At 34.2% G+C, this 26,418-nt stretch overlaps 1 protein-coding gene across 1 annotated transcript in view; it reads right to left on the reverse strand.

Annotated features, from left to right (window-relative positions):
- Positions 1 to 26,418, reverse strand: part of LOC145677131 (focadhesin) — an 88,081-nt gene that overhangs the window by 40,854 nt on the left and 20,809 nt on the right. The window contains exons 5-13 of the mRNA XM_081747778.1: positions 25,044 to 25,236; positions 17,093 to 17,375; positions 11,107 to 11,657; positions 8,142 to 8,359; positions 7,807 to 8,010; positions 6,814 to 6,954; positions 6,206 to 6,351; positions 4,753 to 5,222; positions 3,343 to 3,463 (exon numbers count right to left, since the gene is read on the reverse strand). Coding sequence (XP_081603904.1) covers positions 3,343 to 3,463; positions 4,753 to 5,222; positions 6,206 to 6,351; positions 6,814 to 6,954; positions 7,807 to 8,010; positions 8,142 to 8,359; positions 11,107 to 11,657; positions 17,093 to 17,375; positions 25,044 to 25,236 — 2,327 coding nt within the window. The remainder of the gene's footprint in view (positions 1 to 3,342; positions 3,464 to 4,752; positions 5,223 to 6,205; positions 6,352 to 6,813; positions 6,955 to 7,806; positions 8,011 to 8,141; positions 8,360 to 11,106; positions 11,658 to 17,092; positions 17,376 to 25,043; positions 25,237 to 26,418) is intronic.

A 26,418-nucleotide genomic window follows, 5' to 3' on the forward strand; every position in this document is an offset into this window, starting at 1 on the left:
TAGTGTCCCTTGCAGCAGCGAGGCTATATGAGACGTGGACCTACAGCTTAATGTGGAATCCGAACCACATGAGCTCCCGCCGGCAACCGAACCCGGGTCTTTCACACCAAAGATGTGTATGCTAACCGCTTAGGCACGAGGAAGCTCACAACACTGCTTATAAATAGCAGACTGACTATATGTCTGGAAGTACCGAGATGTTCTGCAAACGTATATTCAATTCTTTCTCCTTTAGCACATTTTCCTCTGGACAAAATAGAACCATTGTTAATTTTGAAACTGCAGACGCACACTCATAAAATGTCTTTGCGTCACTGACTTTAAATCTTCTAACACTGGATTCCACACAGGGCGTTTTAATTCAGCACCCATTTCCCTTACCACGATTTGTAACCAAGAAATTCTACGTCCAAAGAACTTGTAACGCTCTTGAAGAAGTGTTATATTACACAAAGTGAACCGCTGTTTAAACTAGCTGACTGTTTCATCAGAGACAATATTAACGCTTTTTACTTGTGAACATTGTTTTTTAATTAATCCAATCCAAATAACACGTTCAGGAAAGCACTAACAACATATTTATAATGGGTCAATTCTAGAGTTACAATGGCGTAACTTTGAATAAATACTGGAGATATTCATTCTACAGCAGTAAATATGGTACCCTGTTGGGCTCCCCAGTATGCAGTCTTAATTTCATCTTGATGTAGGATAATAGTTTTCTGCAAAATCAATTTGTAGAAGAATGTGTTCTCTATTACTTGTACTTTCATTCTCAAAGGAGCATCTGTTTTGTGTCTTCACTAGGAAGCAGTGGTTCAAAAATGGAGGTATTTCTTATTAGATCGCCGAATGCTTCACTTACGCTTCCCTTTTTTACAAACAAACAAACAAAAAAAAATCAATGTGTCATCAGCAAAATTCTGTATTTGTTCTCAAAATTACGAATTCTACACGTTTTACATGTGATACTCACACAAGATTCGTTCTCGTCATTACAGATATTTACTATTAATCGCAACGATTAGTGGGAAAGTTCTTAGAATAGTGAGAAACTACACCTAGAAGTAAGTTAACATTTTCATAGTAACAAAATGGGCAAACTGTGATGACGCATCTGTCTTAGGCGAATAACAAATTTGAGTGGAAGTGAAAAAAATTTCGACTTTGATATTTTGATACATATTGTTCCTTCTTGAAAATCTCTTAAGCTTTTGCTACAAATCATATACATATATCTTTTCTGAAATTTAATCTTTTCATTACTCTTTCTAATATTTAACATATCCTTCCTTTCAGGGTGGAAAACGGCTTCCAGGAATGTTTGCAATGTTGCTTAGTTTGCCACAGGAAACTATTTTGAAGCATTCTACTGACAGATTTGTGAAATTCCTGAATACCACTTGCACTACCAAGCTCTCAACTTTCCCCTGAAGTCTTGGTCACGGACAATAAAAAGAGGAGAAAGAAAATAAAAACATCGGGAAAATAAAAGGAACGGGCCTACTAGAGTTGAACAGCGCTGGAGACACCACCAGCGCTGCTCAACTCTAGTAAGTCCGCATGCCAAAACCAAAGATCATACGTCAAATGATGAAAACATAAGATGCAACATAGCGGTGTTAATTTGCGCATTCTTTTGTTCATTGGTGGAAAGTTGGTATTTTTTATTGTTATGTCAACGGTGTGCGAATTTTGAAACTGCTGCTTCCTGTTCATCATTTAACCATTTCTTGTCTAACTTTTTTTTTTTCTCATTAGTTCCAGGACCTGCCGAAAAGCAGAATACATAATAATAATAATAATAATAATAATAATAATAATAATAATAATAATAATAATAATAATAATAATAATAAGAAGAAGAAGAAGAAGAAGAAGAAGAAGAAGAAGAAGAATAGACCAATTTTTAAAAACGAATCTTTCTACTTCACTTTTAGCCCCAATAAATTTTTTGAATCTTCTATCCTGTGTTGAGCTTCTTTTAAATGTTTAGACAGACCTGACCGATTTAGCATTCCTAACATGTTCGTTTACAGAGATCTTGAAAGTTTTTTTCTTTTCTTTTTATTTTTTAAATCTTGCCTATGTAACTCTCACGGTAACTGCATTTCATTTCATAGATACCCAATTTCTCATCGAGATGTGTATGACTCTTAAATTGGATGGTGTTCTCTAAAGTTCTGGAGGGCTCAAAGCAGTAAGAAAACAATTCTGTCTAAAATTCTTCTTCAGTGCTCTTGTCAATCTGAAGAAGAAAGAAAAAGATAGATAGTCCCATTCATTTTGGGTCATTGATTTCGGCTTCAGGTCTGTCAGAACGTGAGTTTCTTCTAACCTGGTTATACCAATTACTGCCAAGCTTCAATAAATGATCAATTTCTATGTATAAGACAGATTCCAAAGAAGTAAGTAGAATGGCACGTAAAATGAAATTTTTCCACAACCGATGGGACTACCTATTTTTCCAAGATTGACAACACTGAAGATTATTTTTATACAGCACGCTTTCCATACTGCTTTGAAGCACCCAAAAATTTTAAAGGAGAACATCGCCCAATATAAGAGTTATTATACACATTTAGATGAGAAATCGGGTATCTACGAAATAAAATGCAATTCCCATGAAATTACATAGGGAAGATTATTAAAAAAAAAAAAAAAAAAAAACACTCAAAATCCCTGTAAAGGAACACATTAGGGATGCTACATCAATTAAGTCCGCTGTCAGATCTGTCGAAACATTTAAAAGAAACTCAACACAGGATAGAAGATTCAGAAATTTTAGGGGCTAAAAATGCAGGAGAAGGACTCGCTTTTAAAAATGTTGTTTATTCATTAAAAAACCCTTCCACCAATAAACAAAACAACTCCCATCATATTGCAATTTATGTTTCCATCATTTGACGTAGATTTTTGGTTTTGACAAAATGTTTCCAAAACCACAGTTGGAAACATTTTAATATTTGGCTCAATTGTGATCGTCTTACTAAAACTTCGGAAGTTTTAGTACCGAAGTTACTGTTCTACCCTGGTAAGTCCGTTCTTTTTATTTTCTTTAATATTTTTACCCTCTGTAACCACACTCGAGAAGGGACAGTCGAAAGTTCGGAAGTGCAAGTGGTATTTAGGAATGTCATAAACCTGTAAGATGTAATGTCATAAAACTTATCTATTTCGGAAACATCATCTCATTAAAAAATGGCAATTGCTTATTTTTTGTTGGGTTTTCACTTCGGTATAGTCATATGTACAACTAGGCCTTATATCAACAAATTCACATAAACATACGAACATATAATGAAAAAGTAAACAAATAATATTAAAATTATTGATACCAACCTTCTTTTGCAGAAATGAGTGCTTTGGTTAAGGTCCCTTCAATAAAGTGTTTCAAAACATTTGGAGGTATCCCCTTACAAAGATCTCCTAAATTTGTATATATCATAATGACATCATCATCCTGCAATTGGAAAATTAGCAGGCAATCTAAATTTTGTTTAACACTGTCACTAAATTTTTTAACTACATAATTATAGAGGATTCTTAATTATATTACGAGTGATTGACATGATGACATCTACACTGCGTTCTGACTACACCATGTTCATCCGGCCCGTAGATAAGGTCTTCACCACAGTGGACACCAATAACTCAGGAAACCGATCGAAGCCCTGCACAAGTTTTCAACCGCATTTACTACAACCCTCTCGAAAAAGACCCCCATCCATGGTTCCTTTCTTTAATATCCAGTTTATCTAATCAACGGTGGCTCACTTGAGGGCCTATATCAAATCACCATTTTACTACTTCTAGAACATTTAAATTCATAAATTCTTTGTCCTTTCCAAAATTCACAAACCCGCAAAACATAAAGACCAAATTTTTCCAATATCAATACCCTTAACGAAAATATTCTATCTCCGCTCTCCTTAATTTACCACCTCCAACCCCATATCCAGGCTCTCAGTCATACCTGAAAGACACAACTCATTTTTAATCGAATATTTGCTCCACCACCAAAATCCTCCTCCCTAAAACAATCTTCGCTTCCACAGATGTCACTACATTATATATCAATACTAACCTTCGGCTAGTTGAGGACTTCGCACAGAGCCCCGCATTTGCTCGGCCTATGATCTCGCACTTCTCATATCCCTAACATACTAACGTATCTCTAGTCTTAAGGGATTTTGAGACATGTCCATTTTATTACAATAATTGCAACCCACACCACTTTTCTTCCCTTCTTGGGGAAACATCAAAAAACGCTGAAATACGTCTTTAATTATTTTAAATAAAAAGCCTAAATACCAATTTTCATGCCTTTAACTTTACGAGATCTCGAGATATTGGCCATCTTATTTGTAACATATATATATATGTATATATATATATATCTTGCGGACACTAATTTCTGATCGAAATTTGCTTTTAACTGCTGAATCAGTTGGAGATTTATTTTCAAATTGCATTTAATGCATTTTCTGTTCTAAATGTGTATAAGCTAAGAATAATTCCTCTCTGTTATAACGAGATTTCAACAACATTTGGTATAAAATACGACTGTCTGTGTCTGTACCTGAAAGTATCCACAAAAGGGAGGTTTTTTTTTCCACAGTAATACATATATTTATGCTGGTACAAAATGTTTGTCCGTATTATGGAGGTATCCGTTAAGGGAGGTTTTACTATAATTATTTGACTTTACATCTATCAAACACGATTAAAACTAATTCTAAATATACTTACAGTGTCAATATTTTTCTCATATATTGTAAGATAATTTTCCAAAAGTCTTCTGGCAGATCCTGATGCTATCGCTTGCTTAGCAGTAAGAGCAATACAATAGTTTCGAAAATGGGGCCCCTGCTTCATAAACTCCAAAAGAAAACTCCAGTTCAATGGAGCTAAGGGTTTCGGATAAGACTGACTCAATATTCGAAGGCACTGGGATACTGCTGCTCGAATCTCGTCATTTGTAATAGTAACACCCTTCTGTGCCAGTCTGTACAAAAAGTCAATTAGTCCACGACACACGCTCTTCGCAGGTAAATACGAATAGGTCGCTGGTTCACCCTTTACACCATCCACATTTATTGTGTTATAAATACCACCTCGATATTCCGAAACTTCCAGGCTAACCAAATGAGATACAAAATTTCCAGCTTCTTCCAACGCTTCGGAACAAACATTCCTCAAAAGCTGAACCCAGCATTCTCCTAATAAAAATAAAGAAGTTTTTAAAAAGACTTCATTAAAAAAAGAAAAGAAACAGAAAAAGAAAGAAAAAAAGTTGAGTAGTCAAATAATACGGTTCAAGGTATCGAATATCAAAAATGAATTTACTTTCTTCTTACTAGACAAAACTACGAAAACGATATCGTATAATGAGCATGTAAATAACATTAATATTCTAAATGAAGCTTTGAACTAAAGACAATTTGATACTCAGAAGAGACAATCTAGATTTTAATAAACACTGAGATATCTAAAGCTATAGATAATATAAAGATAGAGAGAGAGATAGAAAGAATAAAAAGTCGTATAATAATATTACAACAGTATGAGCTGCCATTCAACAATTTTCTCAAGGTGTCTGAATTCAGAATTCATCAGTGTTCGTACGACGATGTTTTTTTCATACAATGAATTTAATTTGCTTTACATATACAGAGTTATACGATCAAATTCTGAAGAAAAGCTCAATTAAATTTTTGCAGAGTCCCCAAGAAAGTAATGGAACGACAAAACTCCGTGAATGTCCAAGGCGAAACACAATCATCTTAAGAATGCTACTTTTGGTAAAGCATATATGTTTCAAATACAGTGTAAGCTGAATACAGTAATATCAGCGTATTGTCCTCATGTCGTTATAACTAAATAAATAACTGCATTTACTTCTTATGACAAAGCTTCCTGATTCAATGACGCCTCCAGAACACGCTTCTCGCTACTGAAAGATGATACTATGATTTGATACTCTTCTTCATTATAAATCAATTTTAAAGATGAGAAATTTGTTGTCTGTCTTCACATGAATACATAAAGCAACATGTACACTGATGACACTTCACTATTTCTCATCCACAAATCGCCAAACTGTATTACGTACTCTTGACAATGGATCTTATTTAACATAAAATGTCCAAGGTTAAAAACATAAAAGCATTTATATGGATAAAACGCGAATTAGTTTCCTTACCTGGTATATATGGAAGAACATCTTCTGGTTTCCGTGCAGCCTCAACGGGTGTTTTTGCATATGCACTTGGCAACGTCAATCCCTGGCGATATTGGCTAGGAAGCCCTTTAAGTGTAAATGCTTCTAGATTAAATTTTGACAGTGCCCTTTAAAGAAATTTAATAAACTAAGAGACGAAAAAGATCACATGCACAAATGGTTATGTATAATGTTAAACAGTGCATAGTATATTAATATAATACAACTAAACTTCATTGGATAAAAGAAACAAAATACAATGAGTACTAAGAACTATAAGATATTTGGTATAGTAGGTTTACCTTTTTGCTTTTAAGACGAACTCAATAATGTAGTCTTCTTTTCCTTATATTTCTATACTTATGCCATCTATCTTATCACACCACTATTATGTATCATATGAATACTTCCTACCTCTAAAAGACAGACAAATACAAAAGTTAATAGACATAAGGAAACAAGTAAATATTACTCGCGATAAAGTAGCCAATAGAAAATTAAACATATCAATGGTCACTATCGTACAGAAACAAAACTATAATTTGAAAAAAAAAAGAAAAGCTTCTACTTCCCTTTGAGATATTTCATACCTGAAAGCAGCTTTAATAATATCACCATTACTGCTTGCTGACACGTAATTCCACAGTCTTCCTATTACTTCAGTCACAAGTTTTTCATAATCCTGGCCAGACGCTCGGAGATCAGGAATTATACTAAACAGATGACAGAGACTAGGAAAAAACAAAAGAAAGAAAAATCTATAAAATAGATATTCAAACATGTGTAATATTGAGCACGCAATTACAATTCTGTCGTTTAAAAAAATCCAAAGAAGTGACGTACTATGAAGTGCTTAACCGGATATTTTAAATTTATTGTTGTCTGTTGAAGTTTAGCGTGCCTACTCTGCGCCGAGACTATATGAGGCGTGGATCTACAATTTAAGGTGGAATCCGAATCACACTAATGCGTTCGAATTTTAATGCTCTACTACCGGGAATCGAACCAGTGCCCACCTGTACCAAAGGCTCACGCAATAGCTACCAGACTAGCGAGAAGGGCAATTTCAAGTTTTCGGGAAATGCTCGCATTATTAATACTTATCAATAAAATAGGATGAATCTCTATGTGACGAAGATGCTAAACGTAAAGATTTTGATACATTAATTACCAAAAGGGCGGGAGGCACGGTTGTTCAGTAGTAAAGCGCTTATCTCTGGTGCGCGGAACCCCTGGTTCGATCCCCGACCAAGTAAGTTTCTGGTGGTGTCGTATTTGGAATTTTCTCGAGGTACTCCCGTTTCCTCCTACAATCTCATTCCACCAATTCTTTCATTATCATTCACTTGCCTTAATCATCCATCTCCCTTAGCCTAAAAGGTATATTCGTCAGCCGTTAAACTGGAAGATTTAATTTCATATTAATTAACGGAAGACTATTAGAAACATGATTTAACAAAAGAGAGAGAAACTTACAGTCTTTAATGAATATTTTTACAGCTTGTAACACAATTCTATTCTATAACCTAAAAAAAAATCTATATGACCTACCAAAAAAATAAATCAGAAATCTATCAGTTTACCTTACAACAACTGCTGGTCTCTTATCTCTAGAGAGTTTAGGGGCCAAAGCTTTCCATGTAGTGCACACATCAAGTTCTCCTGATTTACACAAAGCTGCAATCCCTTGCAAAGCCAATGACGAAGCAACGTTACCAGATGGCCCTCCACATCGATTCAAAATCTGTGATAGTAAAGGTACGAGTTCCGATCCGTGCTGATTTGGCCTAAGAGGGAAAATAAAAATGGAACTCATTAGCATTACAACACAATAATACCATACATGAAACTATCAAACTCTAATGTTAAATTATGTCTGCCACTATATTTTCAAGTTATTTATCACAAAAATACTTACCTAGTTTCACAAACTTCTTTAATTGCAGCTGCTCTTGCGATTTCAAATTCCCATCCTTCTTCTCCGTCCGGAGCATTTTCAAGGAGGAGTTTTTGAAGGTATGGGTAACACCTATATTCTGTTTTCCAGACTTCCACAAACAAACTTAACACAAGACTTTTCAAGGAACTTGTGCTCTTTAAAGATTCTAAAGTATGAAGAACTAATGCTATATTTTCCTGAAAAAAACAATAATAATAATTAGAAAAATACTCATCGAGAAGTACTGAATTTATAAAAACTAAAAATCTTTGGTTCTATATACATCTGGCGTAGTAATAATAATAATAATAATAATAATAATAATAATAATAATAATAATAATAATAATAATAATAATAATAATAATAATAATAATAATAATAATAATAAAAGTACAGACCAGCAAATGCACCTGATCAAGTACAAAATCGCTTGAGTTCGGTTTCTCTTGTTTTAATGAGTTGGAAGTAGATACACTTTTTAACACTAAAAAGTACTGTTTACGAGCGAAACGACAGCAATGCTTCACTTATGTTATAGTTATACGATGTGCAACAAGTTTGAAATTTACTTTGTATTTAGCACACATACTAGGGATAGCCAAAATTTTCCGCAATCCGGACACCGGAAAATTTATTTTACGGAATCAGAAATTTCACTTTACGGATTTCGGAAAAATTCCAGAATTTTCTAATCTTTAGGAAATCGAAATTTTTCCTAAATCTGGAATTCTTCCGAATTTTGGAATTGACTATCCATAATACATACAATGTACAGAGTAAGTCAGAAATAGCTAGGCGTTTGATTCTGTCATGTGATTACAGAATTATGAGAGTGAAATAGCACCATTGGAAAATTAATTCTCCAAATTAAAAAAAAAAAAAAAAACAATACCAACCAGACTCACTCTACTGCCTCAAACTACTCGCCCTTTACAGCCAAACAATCGCCAATGCTTTGGAAATTCACTCATTCTTTACAATACAAGTTTTTTGGAAAAGAAAGGATTTTGTCCTTGACTGGTTTTCTCGCCATGACTATGTCTCGCGATTTCCGGACGTAAATCTTTTCCTTTAAATAACCCCACAGTCAAAAGCTACAGGTTGTGAGATCGGGGATGCGGGCTGACCATTTTGTCAGTTTTCTACTTTCCTACCAATTTGCTAAGCAAATAGCGATCCAAATTTATCCTCGACCCAATGGCATAGTGACAAGTGTACCCTTCCGTTGGAATAGGTAGTGTTCATATTCATCATTTTGAATTACTGGTACCACAAGTTCACAAAGAATTTCACAATGCCGAAGAGCATTAACTGCGTCCTTCAAGATTCTCGGTCCTAACGATCCTTCTCATCCAATCATTGCCCAAACCATGCTCGAAGCTCAACGCTAACACAATGACTCTAGGTTTCCCTGTAACATTCTCTGAGAGTTGTGTCGATTAACATTTTTGTTCACGTGGAAGACAACTTCATGAAAAATAAAACAATTGCAGAACGAAAGTTCGTCATTTTCATATTCTCTTAAAACAAATTTAACTGCATGTCAGAGTCATCGTCATTCAGTTCGCGGACATGAATTAATTTGAAGCGACAATAGTTCTCACGTTTCAAAAGCTGGACTGACTGGTGCCAAGCTCACGTATACCTAGGTGGATCTATGAACCTGGACTATTGAAGAAAGCTTCGACAATCTTTACGGTGCTACAGCGAGAAGTTACAGATTTCCTTTTCTAAATATTTACTGTTCCAAGCGCGTCGTTTTCTCCATTTTTCTACAGTCGACGGCAAAAATGTTACGTTAAAATTATGTCTCATCAGCATTATAGGATCACTATCATTAATATGCAATCGCCCACACTGCAACTGTAACTTGGTGCTGCATGTTTAGCGTCATCTTCACTAATGAGGTAAGTTCGAGAATATGGCTCCTTACTGGAATAATAATAATAATAATAATAATAATAATAATAATAATAATAATAATAATAATAATAATAATAATAATATAATAAATGAAGTTTCAGGTTGTATATATCATCGGTATTTTCCTTTACAATCTTCAATAACACAATATATTTACTTCAAACATGTAGCTATATTTCTGATTCATTCTGAGATATAAATTCTCCGTGTGTTATCTCCTCACCTATAAAAGACGTTTTTATTTTTTATAGTTTACTGCATCAAAGGTGAAAATATTGACTTCTAGGAACACTAAAATGCTGCATGAGTTTAAACTCCAAGAATTACAATATTACGTTTTGTACATAATGTGTATTAGATTAGTGTATTTCAGTGGTACTTTAACAGGACACAATAGCTGATTGCAAACGGTCTTTCATATCCTAAAATCGCTAAAATCGATATTACACAAAGTGTATACATGTAAATGATATATATTGTCTTGGTTATTCGATCAGAGGTGTGATGAATTCTTGACATTACAGCAATGACAGTTCTTTGATCTTCCTTTCATATATTGGGACAACGTTAGCAAAAATATTTGGATGCCGAGGTACGTGTTACATGTATTTATTAACGTATACATGCTGAACATTGTTACTTCGAATGCACAATCAACATTATAGCGATACACAACTGAAATTTAATTAACGTCATGATATAATTTTGATTACGCTATAAATAATGTTTACTATGTCTGGATAAAATAATGTACAAATTAGATACAAAATACACTAAATGTATATTTGCATGGAATAGGGCGAATCTTTAAAAATATTTTGCATTTTTGAGAAAACCGGAAAATTTCTTTTTAGCATTTTACAGTTACGCTGAGGAAAACACCTATTCCATTTATCACAAAATCGAAGTTCACGTGCTTAAACAAACAATCAATTACAATTTTAGCCTCGAATGATTAATATATTGTTTCATCACTATCATATTATTCATAAGAATTGTCTAAGTTCAACTGAATTTACCTTTTGAACTGCCATTAATGGCAATCCACGAAGTAATTCGATCTGTGCTTCTGGATCACGCTCCTCCGCTAACTTGTATAGAAATAATGTCACCACTGCTGTTCCATATTCATTGTCTTTCTTCACAAGATCTAACAACAGCTGCATACTCCTCTGTCGCACTTCACTCTGATCAAAGCTATGGAGAAATAACGCAGATATCACGTTGCTAAGTCTTGTAACAAAATGCTGTGGTGCGCGGCTAAGTCTTTCGAGCCAACTGGATATATTTTTACTATCATTTTGCCATAAATCAGTCAATCTGCCCAATTCAAACATAAAGCCTACATTCACATCAATCGATTTCAGAAACTGAAAATGTTCGTTGTGACACAGACTTTCCATGTGGGAGCTCCATACTCTAGTTTCGTTTATACACTTCAAAGTTTCACTACCAACTTGTAGAGCTTCTTGTGTGAAGTACGAAGGATAAGCGTACCACTGCAGCAAAACCGAAACCAACATTTTTGCAGCTACAACACTGCAAGCACCCTTAGTGATGACATAATTACCTGGAAGAGAAAATCTGATTATAAAATAAAATGCGTTACTAGGGACTATGTACTGGATACTATTTCTCAAAACTTGTAAATCAATAAGGCGAATAATGCAAAATTTGTATATTTATCTACTAAGCATGTCATTTAAGCCTTGAGTATCTCTATCATCGGGAGACCTGGATCAATTCTCGGTGAGAGCTCATGTAGTTCAGACTACGTTAAGCTGTAGGTCCGTGTCTCACTAGCCTCGGTGATAAACGGGACTGTAAACATCAAATCAACCAAACAATCTCTGTTGTAACCTGAATACTAAACTATTCCTGCATTTGATTCTGTGAGTTGGGAAAACATGATATGTGATCACCAATATTTCGGTTTGACCACGATCTTCCAATTCAAGAGTCACGCACACGTCTGTTTATTTTGTTTAGTTTTAAATTATAGCGTGAAACGTCACAGTATTTATTTTTACAACAATGAAATAAAATAAAAATTACCAATATTATTTTCTCCTATATGAACATTATCTTTTAACTAATATAAATTACATAATTCACTACAAAGCAGATGTAATTAAAAGATCTCAAGGACACTTTAAATTATTTGTTATTGTTTTATAATTAAGTATATACATTTATTAACAAAGAGTGAATTATACACGTCGTACAGAATAAGGTCTCACAAGCATTTATTCTATTTAAATTTACATGAAGGGGCACAGTGGCTGAAAGATAGAGCGCTTACCTCTAGTGCGTGGGATCCCTGCTTCGATGCCCGGTCAAGTAAGTTTGTAGTGGACAACATCCGTGGGTTTTTCGGAGTACTTCCGTTTCCTCCCATAGTCTCATTTCATCGATTCTTCCATCATCACTTATTTGCCTTAATCATTCGTCTCCCTTAGCCTAAAGGGATAATTGTGGGACGTTAAACTGAAACTTTATGTTACTTAAGATCTTAAATATATATATATAATAATTTTTCTGGTGTGTAATTATAATTGTCCATTAGCCCTTTGCTATTGAATGTGTTCGTAACTATCATCATGTAAGTACGTTTCTCGTTTCTGTTTTGAGCTCCTCCGTGGCTAAGCGGTTAGCGTACGCGCCTTTGGCGTGGGAGTCCCGGGTTCGATTCCCGGCGGGAGCTCATGTGGTTCGGATTCCACGTTAATCAGTAGGTCCACGTCTCATATAGCCTCGCTGCTGAACGGGACGTTAAACTCAAAATCAACTCAACTCAACTCGTTTCTGTTTTGAGGTATAATAATTCCTATACGACGTTGCGATCTCGCCATCATGGACTTACTGGACGCTTCACAGATACTTCTCTGTACTTTGCTGCTTTTCCCCACTATATGATGATGCATTTAGCTAAAGTGATTACAATGTACCAGAAATCCCAGTACGTGAAAATATGAAAATCAAAGTAAATGGTACTATATACCTATAATAGTTATGCATACAAAAATACCAATGAAACTAAATAAAGGAATCTAACGAATTACTTTACCTACTTGTGTTCCTATGTCAATTAATACATCCAATATTTCGAGTACTTCACTCAAGCAGTCCTCTTCAGGAACAAACATAGGCTTGAGTCATTTATTCCTAAGCTCTTAACATAATTAGTTGTGTCAACACAGCAGAAATTGTAAGAATGATTGAGAATTTATATCAATATTTAGTGATAAACTACAACCTCTTGTAAAATCGAAGGCAACTATTATTTTCTTCCTATGTACAACAAATACGTGTATGAATCTTAAGTAAATATGTTTAATGCTCTAAACACCCCACTAACACCCTCTTCAATTTTTTTCCCCATTTATTCCAGATTTTATTAGCAAATTAATTCTATAAAAATATTCAAATCCTCGTCCTTATCCCTCGACAGAAGACAATTAGACTATGTATATTCAATGTAGTCATACCATACTGTTATTCTATTTGGTGTAAATATCCATATCACACATCATTTGTTTACAAAACCCAGAATTAAAAAAAAAAAAAAAAAAAAAAAATCAACAGGTTATTAGCGGGATGTTGGTGCACTAAACGTATGTACACAGATTCATATTATTTGTTGTATATAAAAGACAAAGGTAGTTTTCTCCAATTTTACAGGGTGTTGTCATTTACCATTAAGTATTGATATAATTTGCCCGTCATTCTTATAATTTCTACTGTACTGACACAACTAAATATGTGAACAGCTTATTGGGATAAATGACAAAACTTGTGTTTGTTGCCGCAGAGGAGTGTCCGGATGAAGTTTTCCAAAAGTTGAATGTAATAATTGACATAGGAAATGAAATGAAATTTTTGAGTTTTACGTCCCACGGTTATGCCGGTTAGGCTAAAGGAGACGGTGATGATGAGAGATGAATGAAATGGTGGAATGAAGAAAGTGGGAGGAAACGGAAGAACCCCGAGAAAACCCACGCACACTGTGTTTGTCCACCACAAAGTTCACTTGGCGGGAGCAGGATATAATTGACATAGGAACACAAGTGAATCACTAATTCGTTACACTATGTTTTCCACATGTTTTATAAGTAATTATAAAGGAAAGTAAGTGGTTTTCATTCCTTTACTTCCTTTACATCTGGTCAAAAAAGATGATACACGGCAAAAAAAAAAAAGTAATCTTGTTTATCAATGTCGGTCAATTTGAATTCAATCTTAGGATGTTAAGACGAAAACGTAGTTTTGTAATTTTTATTCTTAAACAGGAGCAAGTTAGTAAAAAATACTAATAGATACTACCAAATTATAGTATTTTAATATGGAAATTTGACTTCCTTTTTTATCAATAAGTTTTCATTGAATGTTGATTATATATATATCGGGTGTTCTAAAAATGGCGGCCACGGACCACAGAGCACTATTCTACGGGCCAAAATAAAGCGATAATGTTATAGGATGGTATGTTCTCCTTCAGCTGCTATGGGTATCAAAATTTCACAATGTGGCAACGTCGAAGATTAACTTGGAGCCATTAGCATTACTCTACTAATACAACAAAGCAGTTGAATCTACTGTTACACTAATAAATGGTGCTAGTATCAAGTAATATCGATTTTAGCTGCCATCTGGAAAGAATCGATATAACTATTTGATAGATTGGTAGATCTAATCTATGGTTCTTTATTTGCGACGTTGCCATATAGTGCAATTTGTGTCTCCAGACGAGGACTCAAAAGGTATAGAAATGTATGTATTTTTTGCTTTATTTTAACCTGTAGAATATATATATATATATATAGTGTCCGGAATGGGACTGACGGTTTTTAAAAGTGTGTAGTTTTAATATGGTCAGAGATACAGAAGAAAAAAACATGCATTTTAAAGAAAAACTCAAAAAGTTTATTTGTTCTTACTAGTCATTCTAACTCAGTGTAACTCCACGTGAGCTCCATTTGTAACTCTTACAATATCTAGCCTGAACTCAATCTCTCTCCACGTACTCTGTAACATCTGTGTTACTGAAGCAATCACATTCCTAATACGGTTCTTCAGTTCATCAACGTTACACACCTTTTCACCAGAATATACAAGGTCTTTTACATACCCCCACAGGAAGAAGTCCAGTGAGTAACATCAGGAGAGCGTGGAGGCCACCTAACTGGCCCATCACGGCCTATCCAACGGCCAGGAAATTCAGTATGAAGGTACTCCCTCACTTGTAGGCTCCAATGTGGCGGAGCACCATCCAATTGGAATATCACTTGAGGTTGCAAATGTTGTTAACTGAGGAACAGCAAAGTGTTGAAGCATGTCTAAGAACACAATTCCTGTTATGGTTTGCTCTATGGAAAAGAAGGGGCCTATAAATGCATTATGTGTTAAAGCACACCAAACATTCAATTTGGGACTGTCTCTGGAATGTTCTATGTACGCATGCGGATTCTCAGATCCCCATATCGTAACATTGTGTCTGTTAACACAGCCAGACAAGTGAAAAATTGCCTCATCAGAGAAAACAATGTTCAATAGAAAATTATGGTCATAATCAATCCTATCCAGAATTTCAGTAGCAATTGCTGCTCTCTGTGGCTTATCGTTGTGCTTAATTTCTTGCAACAATTGCAACTTATACTAACGCAAACGTAATCGTTTGTGTAACACATCGTGCACTGTTGATTTTGAAATCGCCAATTGCCTGTTCTCTGCGCGAATTGACTTCCTCGGGCTACGTGAGTAACACTCTCTTATTGCTTCCACACTTTCTTCTGACACACACGATTTAACACCGCTGTGTTGTTTCACTACACTCCCCGTTGATAAAAATTGATCCTTCCACGCCTGAATACTGTTGCATGATGGAGATCCTTGTGGTAAACACGTCGAAAGTTTTGTTGTTTGAATGACTGTTTGAATGTTTTTTCTTCTATATCTCTGACCATATTAAAACTATACACTTTTAAAAACGTCAGTCCCATTCCAGACACCCTATATATATATATGAAAGGGAAAAGTGATATTACTAATTTTCGAGTACTAAACTACAGGAGCGGCTTTAGGATTTTAATTTTGGATAGGTCCGCTCCCTCGCTTATGGATACATATACACATTTGATTAATTAATGACAGTAGGAAATTACTTTTACAGTAATGGTTGATGCTATTTGTTAAATAATTATTTACCATTAATATAATAGTGGAAAATATATTTACTCTTTATTTTATCTTTTAGCGTTTATATATTTTTCACAATTTTCGGGTAGGCCCGTGCCTATTCGGGCTACCCGCTAAAGCCGCCACTACTAAAAAAAAGTTTTCACATTGTACCTACTTGAATATTGTTATTTATGTTTAATTCATGCTTAGAAGTGCCTCATCATACTCCAACTTCCTTTATACAATTCGTTGCGTCCGTACGGCAGAATTTTGAAACTGTTATTTCGACAGAGCTCATACTGTCGCATACCGAGTGCACACAGTGCGCATACTAGTAATTTTTCGAACTGATTAATATTGGACCCATAATGTTCGAGCCATGAAGCTATCGGTAGTTTATTTTTTCGTCATTTTCTGTAGTTTGTAACTTTAAACAGATGCATTTTCCGTGTTTATTAGACATTTTATCCTTCTTTCAAGTTTTCTTAAACGATGGCAATCTCAGTTGTTCACACAATTTCAACATCCGATATATACAAAGAACAAAACGGAATATTTTCTGCTACTATAAAATAAAACAAGAGACAAAGTTGTTTTCACAAAATAAAGACAAAACATAGCACGCTCTCCTTCAGTTCACGTGGTTGAAAGTTTGATTCCCAATGAACAACAAACATGATTATATTTAATTTTTATCTCGTTTCTTGAAATCCAACTGTACCATTACGAAATTAATACTACCATGATAACTAACTTGACCTATAATACCACGATATAGAGAACAAGGGCAAAAAAACAAACAATACATACATTTATGCAAATACTTACAAACAATCACGAAATCTTTTAAGTACACTGCTGGACATTTCTGAATGGCTTCCGTCAATATCATAACAACCATATTTCCAGATTGAACACTCTGCTCTAGAATGCTTAACAAACAACGCAAACTATGTCTTGGGTCATATCCTTTACACACTAGTCGAAGTGCCAATGATGAAATTATTGGTGCTATCGCTGACGCTAATTTAATATTGTTGTGGTTTAGAGCAATATCAGCTAGTTCTACATATACAAAGCTAGCATCTCGTACTCCAGTTTCACTTTCAACCTAAAAATTAAATCTATTATTAAAATAGATAGAAATAAACACAAACAACACAATAATGAAACAGTAAATATTTATAAAGTTAAAATGCATGCCCTTGAATACGTTTTACGAAAGTTTAGTACAAAATTAATTCCTACACTATCACTAAATAGTTATGATAAATGGAGGACTTTATATTATTTACTTGTAGTACCTCCACAAAATCAAACTATTCTGTTATTCTCTTTGTTTCTGTACTTTCTTTGGAGCCTATAATATCCTTCAGAATGGCGAAAAGAGTGTGGAGCGGTGTCCAGAAATAGAGATAAAATTCCTATAAAACATTCTCAAAAAGACGAGAGAGGATTGAATAAGAAGTGAATTAATCAGGAATACACTCAACCAAAAGAGTGATACAGAAAGACAAGTAAAAATTCGTTATGCGGGTACTGACATATCCTGTACCATAAGAGTCAAAAAAAAAGTGAAAAAGTGCTATTGACTAGACAATCGAACTAGCTTTTTTTTTTCATTCTTGAGATTTAATTGATTTGCGCCTACAGGGGATAAGGTTCAGGTAAAATTGATTGATTCCTTCCTTACTTCATATAACAGTTTATCTAAGAAGTTTCTACTTATGCAGAAGACTGGATAGCGTAGGAAGAACAAGAACCAGATACCAGGATGAAATATGTTAGTGGGATTACGCACACACACACAGAGATGCTGAAACCAGGAATTTATGATGATTGTTAGGTGAACTAAATTTATTTAAATAGTGGCAGTGGATGGTTGGCTAACAACGACTTATTGTGTAGTACCGGTCAGTGGAGTAACCGGAAAATGAAACTATGTTGCTATATACTTCATAATTTTCTAATTGTAGAAGTTAGTTAGCACTGAAGTCAAAAAAGATAAGCTTTAAGGTAAGATAAATGAAATTCTGATATATGTAGATAGTTTTATAGTATCAAAAATTGGAAATGATGTTACGAAAGTGTATAACACGTAAGAAGTTAATATTTATAATAATAAATAGAACTAATGTTTGACTTTTTGTCATCTCCTTTCTTCGATCGATTATAAGTAAATTACTAAGTTATCAACATAATAAAAAGGACTTTATTGTGCCTGTGTACCCATATAGGAGTTTATGAAGCCGCCTATTAGCACGATAATTTATTTATAGCAACCATGTACAACAGCCGATCCCCCGGGCTGGTCTCGGCTCAATGAACCCTTTTATGCGGCCCCTGACCAGTTATTGAAAATCTATTTCTTACGTAATTTCTCAAACTGAATTTGAAAAAGTTTTTTCAAGCTCGATCGTGTAGTATAAAACTTATTTCTCGCAATGCTAAGAAAACAACACGGAAACCAACGTTTCTCTTCGCCCGCAAACCCTCTCACTGGGTTTTGTGGTTCAAACCTCGTCATAAGTAAAAGCTCACGAGATCAGTTCGCAGGGCAAGGTGAACTTTAGTTTGCAATTGGTTTTGTTGTTTCGTGTGGTATATTGTCACCGTATTAGGTAGCCTCTTGTTAATAATCTTATCATCACATAAAAAAAAAAGAAAGAAAGAAAAGAAAGTCTACACTGCACCCCGCGTGTTTCTAAGAAAAATGGACTCACGATTACTTTTCAATAATGAGAAAAGCAACCCACTTTGTCGTATTGTCAGGAAAGTTTAACAGTAATGAAGGAGTATAGCATTAAAAGGCATTATACTACAAAACATTCTAATTTTGATGACTTGCAAGACAGCTTCGAGAAGATTAAATAAAAAACTTATGTGATCATCAATGACTTTTTAAAAACAAAGTGATGATGTCAGGGAAATTGTCCTAGTTTCATAGTATGTGAAAAAAAAATAGCAAAACATTGTTAGTTTTATTTTGATGCTGATTTTGTACGACAATGTTCAGTACCGGTTATAGATGTTTTGTGTTCAGACAAAGCAGCTTGTTTTAACGAATTAGCTTATCACGCTGAACAATCGGACAATCGGTACGCACATACATATCATGACTGACGATATTGTATCGAACGTGAAAGGCATTATCAATTCATTCGAGGCATTCTCAATAGCTTTGGATGAAATCTGTGACGTCAAGGGCACAGTTCAGTTGGTAATTTTCATATTTACATAAAAGAAATGTTCGTCTTACAATCTATGAAAGATAGTACTATGTGGAAGATATCTTCCCGGAGGTGAAACGTGCATTTGACAAAATTCAGCTAAAATGATAAAAACTGTATGGAATATTGGCTGATGAAGTTCCTTCAGTGATTGGACCAAATGTAGGGGTTTAAAGAAACTGAAGGAAGAGTTACTAGACAGAAAAACTGATATCAATAACGTGTATTTTTCTTCTATATTTTACACAAGGAAAATGTTTAAATCAAAACACTCAAATTTGCCCACGTCATTAATACAGTAGTGTCTTGTGTCAACTTTGTAAAGTCGAAACGTCTCAATCACTACAAATTTAAAGAATTGCAGACGATCTGGAAACGCTGAAGATTTCATGTACTACTCAGAAATACATGGTTGAGCACGGGTAAGATGCTGCAGCGTTCCTGTAATTTGAAAATGAGGTGGCACTTTTCATAAACATGAAAGGAAAATCTGTGCCACAGTTCGGCAATGAAAATTAGCTGTGTACCCTGAGTTCCTTGTGGATATTAGCTGTCACTCAAATGATCTGAATTCAAAGTTGCAAACGCAAAGTCAACTAGCTTATTAACTTTACAGGTATAGAAATCTTTCCGAGAAAACTTAATATATGGGAAAATCAAATGAGAAATGAAAATACCTATCACTTTGCAACTCTGTACAAACGGAATAAATCATTCGCTTTCTACGCAGAATCATTGGTAGATTCGCTTGAAGAATTTAATATCAGATTTAGAGATTTAATTTTATTATTATTATTATTATTATTCAAATCATTTAGCACTGCCCTGAACAGTGCTCCTGACAATATGTAAATGGAACCTGTTGAACTTTGGGAGAACGTAGCTTCGAAATGAGTATTCAAAGAAAGAGCTCCTACCTACAACATTTCTGTGTGAAATACTTTCCAAGCAAGAAGTGTCTTATTTTACCTACTTTCAACATGAGGATGTTGGTATTATTTGGCAGCATGTATCTATGTGAACAACTCATTTGGCACTTAAAGCTAAATTCGGAGAAAGAACAATGGTAGCTAACATCCACCTTGAAAACAGCCTCCGCTTTGGAACATCCAGTGTACCACCAAACATCTGAGATACTGGTTTAGAACACGAAAGATCACGTTTCAGACTCAAATAGTTTTTTTTTTTTTTTTTTTTTTTTAGTAAGTAAATACTTTTGTTACTACTATAGCACCTGTGGTATTCCTGTGATGTTAGTACGATGAACGAGATTCTGCACTGAATGTGGCTATTCAATTCTTGTGAAAATATACATTGTCTCGTACGCCCTTCGACGCCCGTAAGTTCTCTGCGATTGGTCCACCTCCTGTGTCAACTTGCACATCCCTGATATGTAGATATAACCAAGAGAAATATCAGTACCTGAATTAAGGATTCTGATGTATGAGGGTTGTCAAAACATTTAGTGATGTCCAACCATGCCATTAAGGATGTTAAGGTTATCCACCAAACAATTTTTCAATAGAAAGGTACGTGTATAAATCATACAGCGTTAGGACAAAAAAGCCTACACTTAAAACTAGATGAAGAAAATCTGGATAAAAATTGGAATAATATCATCAATAGTTTTACTCAAATTTAACTAATACCTTAAAGTTTATCACTGAGAAATAAATGGTTCAAAGTGTTCTCTCTGAGAAGATCAACGGGTATTAGGATTTCATTCGTAATAATTCCTCAATTTTGTTCACTTCTCATTTCTAAGGGAAAGGAATATCACAATCATCCGACTTCGATAGTCGTCAATATTTAACGAAATAATTAAAAGATTGATCTATCCGGTATTTTTCAGCACACATAGGACACTGTGTCCACTGATTCCAAGCAGTACATCGTGTTTGCCTCCTTGAAATTAAAACTTCTTTCTTTTTAATTGAGCTCTCATATTAAGTATTTATACTGAACAATGATTAACATTACAAAATAATTTATTTTACTTATCTAATAACTCTCTGTAGCAAACAATATCCAAAGCCTAGTTCAGGCCTACATTGGTACCCGTTAAAATTCATATCTTAGCGGCTTCATTTCAAATTTCAATAATTAACTTCATGATTAGACCAAATGCGCGTCTACCAACCTGGTAATTTACTTATAGGATCAACAGAAATGTATTGAATGATTGGCCATGTTGTTGTTATAATAAGTAGTATTTAGCCTCTCCATACGGAAGCTGGTTCGATGTTGAGAATGTTTCATTAAGAGTTGCTGTATCTTACCAATCGACAATTTTGTCGCCAATTGGGAATTGCAATATCTTTAAGAAGTTCTATTGTGTATATACGACCTCTCATCATGCACACATGATTGTACTAAACTACCTAACATTTTTTATATTATTAGCAGCAAAACACTTAACAGTCAAATCTTTCAAAATTTGAAGCGATAATTCGTGAAGTATCGAAATAATTCTACTGAAAATAATGTTCCATTTTGAACTTTGGATACCCTTGTCGACAAAGTTATAATGTCATATGAAATTATTCAATTAGTATATACACAATACATAAGTGTAAACTTTCTTTCCAGTCATTCTTGTTAGGTGTAACCCCCACTTCCATAACACAGTTATGCAGTACCCATATGCATTCAAGACATTTTCTTGTAAATACATTATATACGGATATATTTCAAGCAAACTAACCACTTTTCCGAAATCAAAATAATTTCACGACAAGTAAAAATTAAATTATGGTAAAAATAGGATGCTACCAGACTTTTTCATATTATATATATATATATATATATATATATATATATATTAGTATTTTGAACAACTAACTCCAACATATCCATAAAATAAATAAATTATACACGATTCTACATTTTTATAAAGTTTTTTTTTCTTTCTTTTTTCTTAAACCAGATTATCTTCCTTATTTTTAATCAAATATTTGCTGCTCCAACAGCCAAGATGCAAAGACAATTGGTTACAAGTCTGACCCTAATCTTTCCTATATCCCCCTTCCTACACCAATCATTATGACATATTCATATTCCGTAAACCCACATTCCCCCACTTTTACGCGCAACAGTTCAAGAAAAAAATCTATAATAATAGTGAAATGTATTCCATAACATATTTCGAGAATTGAATTTTCAAAAGTCGGCTATAATTAGGGGCACGAGTTTTTCGCACTAAGAATTTAAAAATTTCGCGTTTCGGTTTTCATATTTCGCATTTTGTCGCATTTTCCAAATAAAGTTTTGCAGTTTGTAGCTTTTGTGGAAAAGATATTCCCTGACCTTTATACAACTGTTCCTTTTACTCATAGATCACTACAGAAATAAACCATCCATTAATTATCTAAAAACAAAACACACTGAATATTTTACTTGATATTGTAAATTTCACTTATAGAAAATTATATATCAAACTGAAGGAAAATCAGTAAGTAAACTTATTATATGAGTAGGAAAGTTTTGCTGTATTCTGAAAACATATAGACATAAGCTACATTTAAGCATTAAACATAAGCATATTACATATTTTCACATTTTTCTTCTTTACATTGTTGTACATTTGTCACTTATCACCAGTCCATACTTGGAGAAAAAAAATCTCATAACCGGCACTGGTTGTTGAAAGCCACACATACGAAGTAACGGCATTACAACAAACTTCAAACAATCATCACTTCGGAACTCCCCATCCAGCTGCGATGGTGATCGCTAACGCGCAACAAGTTCTCTATAGCCGTATCCGAATCACTCAAAATGCACCGTTCATGTCACGTCATACCGTTTCGTCAAACTAGCGTTTTTAAATTACTAAAAATTTATTTTTAAAATTTCACGTTATTTCGCGTATTGTTAAAAATTTCGCGCAAAACTGCCAATTTCGTGTTTTATCGTGCAACGGAAACCAATGAATATACACATAGAATATCATAAAACGTCGAGGAACTGAAAATTACTTAATTCTGACGCATTTCGTTTTATCGCGCATGTGAAAAACTCGTGCCTCTAGCTATAATAAAAACCAGTCATCATATAAAAATATGATTCCAAACATACGACAGCTTTGGCGTGAAAATGGAAGTTACAAATGCACGTTCTCTTTTATACATTATAAAATGCAATAACAATGATTTCCAAAAATACATTACTAATCTCTCAACAATCACAACCAAATACACATTTCTTACAGTAAATTAACTTATTATCGACCTCACAGATAGAGTGTATTGTTTGAAACTCATTAAATGAAGATGCACATGGTATTCTGAGAAGTATTTTTTGTTTACACCTTAAAACTGAAGTAATCTGTACGTAAGTATCTTTCCCTACTCAGTGTACTGTTTAGTAATTTTGCAGAATTATACAATATTTAACCTTAACGTAAGTTTACATAAATGCTACAGGAGCGGCCACGATTTAAATTTCGACTTCTTACCTACTGTTCAGGATACACAAAAAGATAAAAAAGATGTATGATTGGACTGAAATTTAAGCTCAGGTCTGAGCAGCTAAGCACCGATTTTAACAATGATAGAATGACTGGCTGTTCAAGAAGCGGGCTGGATAACATAGTGATCAATGCATCAGGAGACTCGAATTCGAATCACGATCCAGTCGTGTATTTTATTGTTCTGTGTATCACTGAATATGCACCTAAAGAGGAATTAGTGTATATAATATAAATTATTTCCTTCATTTTTTGATATAGTACTGTTCATAGATTTTAAGACCAATTTTATTTACTACAACATAAGAAAGAAATCAATGAAATAATAAATAGAAATATTTTTTATCTTCTTATTGTTAAGTTTAATAATATTTTTACACTCCTCTTTCTTTAGCAAAGCTTATTTTGCATATTTTTTTCAAAAAAAGATATAGTAAGCGAAGAACCTGTTTCTTACACTTCGCAGGGGGCGCGGTGGCTCAGTGGTAGAGCATTCACCTTCGGTGCTTGGGGTCCCTGGTTCGATCCTAGCTCGCGCCGTGTGGACTTTGTGGACAAACACCGTGCTCGTGGGTTTTCTCGGGGTTCTCCCATTTCCTCCCACTTTCTTCATTCCACCATTTCATTCATTTCTCACCATCACCGTCTCCTTTAGCCTAACCGGCATAACCGTGGGACGTAAAACTGAAAGATTTCATTTCATTTTCTTACATTTCGCAATTTATGTCACATTTCCTGAAGAAAATTAAGTATATGGGATGATATAAATGTAAGGTCAATACTCCCAAATTATTAGAATGCGGACTTCCTATGCATATGCTTGCGTATTTGATTTCCGATATGGCTATATGATACTCAGATTTCACCTTAAATTGTAGATTCGCATCTCATATAGCCTCCATGCTGATAAGGAACATGACACTCCAAACAAAGTACATGCTTTCAGGCAATATTCGTTATTGGGCTTCAATAAATACAAAAATTAATAAATAAACGGAAGTTAATTATGCCAGGATTTACAATAATGCACTTCACATATCGTCAATATCAAATAAAAAGGAACTAAAGTAAAAACACTTACCTGAAGCCAGGACAAAGTTTCGAATAGCAAACCGCTTTCCGGCGATTTTTGCATGTCAATATCAACTGGTAATCTCAACACCACACTCCACAACTGTCTCTTACAATTTTCAGGCGTCTGCGATTGTAGTGATGGATCACATAATACATACAGAAAGAAAGGTCGAAGCAACTCAACAGCATTTTCCTTCACCCTGTGAAGATAAAATCTTTGTTTCTTAATTCTACAAACTTAAGAGACGAATACAGAAAACATTAAATATCTTACATAGAATAAAATAAAACATATTTTATGGTGCAAAGTTTTTTTTTTTTTTTAAAAAAAAAAAAAGGTAAATAACTTGAAATACTGCACTAGCAGGGAATACGTAATACAGCATCGGCTGGCAGACCTGTCACAAAGTGGTCATCTCGTCGTAGCTTCTCTGCTCTTTCCACGTAAAGCATTTGTTACTATTACAACGTATTTCTTAAGCCCTCCAATTCTTATTACAACGCATTCCTTAAGCTCTCTATAAATTTCTTATGTAGAAAAAAATTACATGGAGTTAAAAAGAAAAGTTTGAATATACTTAGTGTAACTTTACTACTAAGTATATTCAATCAATCACATTCTCTTCCAAACTACAAGATACTAATACAGTTTTGATAGTTAATTTCATAATAAAAGAGTCCATAACACTAAATTCCAACAAGAAATACGCATTTAGACATAAGTATATATACTATGCTATAAAAGTAGCAGTGATTCACTCATCGTTGCCCAGGCCATACTACTTTAATTAGAAACGTGAAATTTGGGCGATATGGCTTTCATCACGGAAGAACGAGATAAGGAAAAGGATTTTTGGAAATACGTATCTTAACGGGCAGTTCAAACATTTTGCGAGAATAAAGCATATCACACGAATCCCTGCAGATAGGAAAATAAAACTTGGCATATAAACTTCATGAAAAAATAACTGAACATGTGATTCAACGTTTTTGAAAATTCTGCACTTAAAATGGGAAAGGGTATTTCTAAGCATATTAAAGTTTTCCATTATTTACTCAGAATGCCAAATCTCGGTGTGTAAATTCTTTACTAAAAGTAATGAAATAAGTATTTCCGAAAATTCTGCTTTTAAGGGGAATTTATGTATTTTTCGACATTGAAATCTACGTTTCTCATCATCACGGGAGAATAGGTGAATTGTTCGACATGAATTTATGAACACAGCTAGCAATACTTTAAAGCCGAGTTATGTTATCATGTTACTTTCATTAAGAGGCCCATTCTAAGAAGAATAAAGAAGTTTTTAAAACATATGCCAAAAAGAAGAATAAAGAAGTTTTTAAAACATATGCCAAAAATACACTATCTCATGAACCCCTCA

This window comes from Thermobia domestica, chromosome 2 (assembly GCF_964235325.1).
Source record: "Thermobia domestica chromosome 2, izTheDome1.hap1.1, whole genome shotgun sequence".
NCBI classification, from domain to species: Eukaryota; Metazoa; Arthropoda; class Insecta; order Zygentoma; family Lepismatidae; genus Thermobia; species Thermobia domestica.